Source organism: Clupea harengus, chromosome 16 (genome assembly GCF_900700415.2).
Source record: "Clupea harengus chromosome 16, Ch_v2.0.2, whole genome shotgun sequence".
Taxonomy (NCBI): domain Eukaryota; kingdom Metazoa; phylum Chordata; class Actinopteri; order Clupeiformes; family Clupeidae; genus Clupea; species Clupea harengus.
In genome coordinates, this window is record NC_045167.1 from 27,416,382 (window position 1) to 27,421,381 (window position 5,000).

Here is a 5,000-nt window from a genome sequence, read left to right on the forward strand (position 1 = left end):
TGTTTCAACTTTTGATTCGCGCTCAAAATATTAGAACTTTCTAAACTTTGTATTCGCGGGGAAAATATTAGACCTTTGTTTTCGCGTGCAAATTGTTATAGTTGTATACAAATTCTTAGAATTTTATGTAACCCCACCCCCTCCCCCTCTCCCACTGTTTGTGTTGCGTTGCAAGCTTTTTTTACCCATGGCGGCGTGGTAGTCGGGAGCTGTACTCCGCAATGTCACTCGCCAAGTGGCGGAGCATCGACCACAATTTAGTCGCCAGCCCAAAAATCTACACGCCATTGGCGCTTGCCGGGTGTCAATTTCGAGCCCTGGGTGTGTGTGTAACAGAATTCTGTGTGTGATTAATTTGTGTGCATAGTGTGTATGTGTGAGTGTGGCTGAATACTGTGTGTAACTCAGTTGTGTGTGTGTGTGTGTGTGTGTGTGAGAGGCCGACGGACATTAACGGGTTGTGTGTGTGTGTGTGTGTGTGTTTCAGGCCAGAAGAACTTCCGCTGCAGTTTGTGTGAGAAGTCTTTTACCCAGAAGGCCCACGTGGCGTCTCACATGGTCATACACACCGGCGCGCGCAACCTGAAGTGTGACCACTGCGACAGGCTCTTCATGCGCAAACAAGACCTCAAACAGCACCTCCTCACACACACACAGTAAGGACACACACACACACACACACACACACCCTCACTCACACACAGTAAGGACACACACACACACACACACACACACACACACACACATGGTCATACACACACACACACACACACACACACACACACACGGTCATACACACCGGCGCTCGCAACCTGAAGTGTGACCACTGTGACAGGCTCTTCATGCGCAAACAAGACCTCAAACAGCACCTCCTCACACACACACAGTAAGGACACACACACACACACACTCACACACACACACACACAGTAAGGACACACACACTCACACACACATACACACACACACACGGTCACACACACACACACACAGTAAGGACACACACACTCACACACACATACACACACACACACGGTCACACACACACACGGTCACACACACACACACACTCACTCACTCACACACACACACACACACACACACACAGTAAGGACACACACACACACTCACCACACACACACACACACACACACACACAGTAAGGACACACACACACACACACACACACACACACACACACACACAGTAAGGACACACACACACACACACACACACACACACACACACACACACACACACACACACTGATGCGTTCCTCTCTCTTCTTCCAGAGACAGTCAGATCCGCTGCCCTAAGTGTGACACACACACACACACACACACTCATGCGTTTCTCTCTCTCTTCCCCCAGAGACAGTCAGATCCGCTGCCCCAAGTGTGACAAGCGCTTCCTGAAGAGCAACCACCTAAAGAAGCACCTGAACTCGCACGACGGTCGCCGCGACTACATCTGTGAGAAGTGCAGCAAGGCCTTCCTCACCAAGTACCACCTGACCAGGCACCTCAAGATCTGCAAGGGGCCCCCCCAGACGAGTCGGGGCAGGCCACAGAATCACCGGGGGACACGGGGGGGAGCGGAGGAGGAGGAGGAGGAGGACGATGAGGAGGAAGAAGAGGAGGAGGAGGAGGAGGAGGAGAGGGAAGATGAAAGCGCAGCAGTGGGACCTGAGGACATAGCTGGCTCACAGGACTGTGGACTGGAGGAGGGGGGGTACCCCTCGAACACAGCCCCCTCACCCGACCCCTGACCCCTCACCCCAACCCTGACCCCTCAACCCCATCCCTGCCCAGACAGACTGCACTGTGCCAACCCCCCTGCCTCCTGTTGTTTATCCACTTCCTGGTCTTGTTTATCCACTTCCTGGTCTTATTTATCCACTTCCTGGTCTTATTTATCCACTTCGCCCAGATCTCATTTCACCAGAGCAGGAAGTTATTTCAGTCATGTGACGGACTATGAACCAATGACTTGGCAGAAAAAAACGGGTTATAGCTGTTACTGTGTATGTCCCACGTGTTTGATCTCCTCTCCTCTCCTGTCCTCTCCTCTCCTCTCCCAACTCTGTCCCTCTTAAAGGGGAAGATTTCATTTTGTTAACAGAAGTATGATGTCATAAATATTTAATTAATGTCAGGAATGGCTTCCGTCTTAGTGTGTGTGTGTTTCCCCCCACACACACTTAATTTGTACTTCCTGTCCCCCCCCCCCCACACACTTCATGGGTCTGTTTGAAAACCCATAACATGCTGTCTAACAAGGTGTCTAACAAGGTCTCTACGGAGGACAGCAAGGCATCAGGGACTGTTCCAAACCGTTATTCTGTCTCTTCCTGTTTTGTAAGATAACTTAAAATCTTTGCGTGACGGGTCATTTTTCAAGGTAGCATCGATGCATCCTTGAGGCTGCCTATTACCCATAAATCTGTGCGCCAGCTCCCTCTGGCAACTGCAAATTGTAAAAACAAAGATGGCGGACCAAACTCCGCTGACGGCCGTGTTTTGTATGTAAATGTACATTTTTCTGCGTTTTCTCGCTTAGATTTTTCAAAGGTTATCGAGAAATAGACACTGTACTATCCGATAACGTCGTTATTGTAACCAGCAATAATGAATGATGTGATTTGCGAGGCGTCAGTCAGCCAACTTTCTGACATTAGCACGTTAGCCTACGTCAGATGGCCTAACGTTCTTTCGACGTACCAACGTCACACTTTACCGTACATGCTAAAAGGCCGTTTGAAAACAACATGTTTTTAGATGCCTTCACCCAGAAGACATATCTCGTCAGACACTTGTCTAACGAGAGATCAGGCATCAAGACAGCTACCTAAGTTTTCAAACAGGCCCTATTTGTACTTCCTGTCCCCCCCCCCCCCACACACTTCATTTGTACTTCCTGCTCTGGTGTTTTACTTGATTGTGTAATACTTTTGGTATTGATCCCTGTTTGTCCTGATCATGCTGAATATGATTGATTGATTGGTATTGATCCCTGTTTGTCCTGATGATGCTGAATATGATTGATTGATCGGTATTGATCCCTGTTTGTCCTGATGATGCTGAATATGATTGATTGTTTTTCAGTAATTTTATAACCTCATGACCAATATAAGCATTTCCCTGTCGGCATCTCGCTTTAGATGGACAGCCTTTCTTTTGCACTAAACAATGTTTTGAGGGTGTGTGTGTGTCTGTGCATGCGTGTGTGTCTGCGTCTGTGCATGCGTGTGTGTGTGTGTGTCTGTGTGTCTGCGTGTGTGTGTGTGTGTGTGTGTGTGTGTATATGTGTGTGTCTGCGTGTGTGTGTGTGTATATGTGTGTCTGCGTGTGTGTGTGTGTGTGTATGTGTGTGTGTGTGTGTGACTGACGCCTTTATAAAAACGCTCTCAGTTGGCCTGCACTTCTGTGTGTTTTGTTCCTTCCAGATATCCAGTGGAAAGACAACGTTTGTGAAGACTTCAAAATGTCATAAAAAGCTTTCTCTTGATCAACGGATCAGCACAGGCTCACAGGGAGGGAAAGTAAACGAGTCGCCCCCTGGCGGTGGTGGCGGCGCTTGGCGAAATTAATGGGATTCTCCATGGAGACGATGTTAGAGAAACATAAATCTCCGCCTGCATCGAACGGGTAGTGGAATAGCTTCCATGACATATGCTTTGAAATAAACGTAATCGACTCTGGTGATCGTAGATTAATCTAAGCCACAACTTTAATTGTTTAGTTTGACTTTTTTTGAGTTTGTAAGGAGGTTATAAGGAACTACAATGAATATTTCGCACAGATGACGTAATCGGTTTGCGCGGCTCAACGAGCTGATCAAAATGCCTGGATATTTCTGTAATAACAAAAATGCTTCTTCGCCTGGGGTTACCTAGGTTACCCAGTTATGCTTCACCTTACGCAGTTATGGCGATGGCCATGTACTCACACACGGGTGGATATTAGTACACATTAACTGAATAGGTGACCATGCTGCTCGCCTCGCTGTCTTTGAGTTCGCTACAGTGCGATCAAAGCAGATACTCTCATACTCCACCAGGACTACTTCAGCGTGTTTGTATCATATTGAGGTACAAGTAGCTGTGTTTTGTTTTGCGAACATAATGTTCCAGTTAAACCTTTTAAACACGTAGACAATGTAGCTCATAGCTTGACTTGGGGAAATGAAGCTTGTTTGAATTGAACTGATGCGGCATGCCTTAGATAAAGATCTTTTATGCCACTCATTGCAAATAAGAATACTATGAGAGACGCCAAAATGCTAAATGTCTGCTGTTAAAAGCCGTCTGAAGGTTTGCTGGGCGTGGTTATAAAACGAATTTGACCCAAATGCTTAAGGCCAAACCAATCGATCACAGACACACGTAAGGCAAGCTAGGTCAGAGACTAGACTGTCGGAGAGAGCAGACGGCGAGAGGGAGTTTCGTTCAGGAAGTCGTTTTGCTTCTATTCATAATGGCAACTTCAGTTAAGTTGAATACCGGAGCAGAAATGCCCAAAGTTGGTCTGGGTACTTGGAAGGTGAGTGTGAAATGTTTTGTTAACCGCGCTTATGTATCTTTTTGGCAGAGGGAGAGAAGAGAGATTGTCACCGCAACAAAGTCACATCGTTTGCCCTTTTCAAATCCACCTTATTCAAATCACTTTTCTCGTTGTGTCAATGTCATGTTCACGTTAAAGATGCGTCTTTTATATTTATGTAAGCATGTATGATCGTGCAGGAGGGAAACACGTTTGTGCAGTTGGATGTACAGTTCGAGTTCTGTAACAGCCGTCATGTGCTCAACCTGTTTGTGTGTGTGTGGACTGAAGGCGGCACTATTATAGAAATGTCGCTATTTTTAATGTCCACTTTTGTAACACAACTACGATTTTCCTGCAACGTTTTCCTCACAAACGTCAGTTACATTGACGCAGTACCGAGGGCCGATCACGGCGCACTCGGGGAAGTGTGGTAAGATGAGACGGTTAATGCTTGCA

General features: G+C 47.0%; 2 protein-coding genes across 2 annotated transcripts in view; both read left to right on the forward strand.

Moving 5' to 3' along the window:
- prdm4 (PR domain containing 4) overlaps nucleotides 1-2,531 on the forward strand; it is a 12,856-nt gene extending 10,325 nt beyond the window's left edge. Inside the window, exons 12-13 of the mRNA XM_042710088.1 lie at nucleotides 488-656; nucleotides 1,372-2,531. Of these exons, the coding sequence (XP_042566022.1) occupies nucleotides 488-656; nucleotides 1,372-1,768 (566 nt within the window). The 3' untranslated portion in view covers nucleotides 1,769-2,531. The remainder of the gene's footprint in view (nucleotides 1-487; nucleotides 657-1,371) is intronic.
- An 839-nt stretch (nucleotides 2,532-3,370) lies between these two features.
- The window catches only part of akr1b1.2 (aldo-keto reductase family 1, member B1 (aldose reductase), tandem duplicate 2), an 8,830-nt gene continuing 7,200 nt past the window's right edge, over nucleotides 3,371-5,000 (forward strand). Inside the window, exon 1 of the mRNA XM_031582989.2 lies at nucleotides 3,371-4,541. Within this exon, the coding sequence (XP_031438849.1) occupies nucleotides 4,476-4,541 (66 nt within the window). The 5' untranslated portion in view covers nucleotides 3,371-4,475. The remainder of the gene's footprint in view (nucleotides 4,542-5,000) is intronic.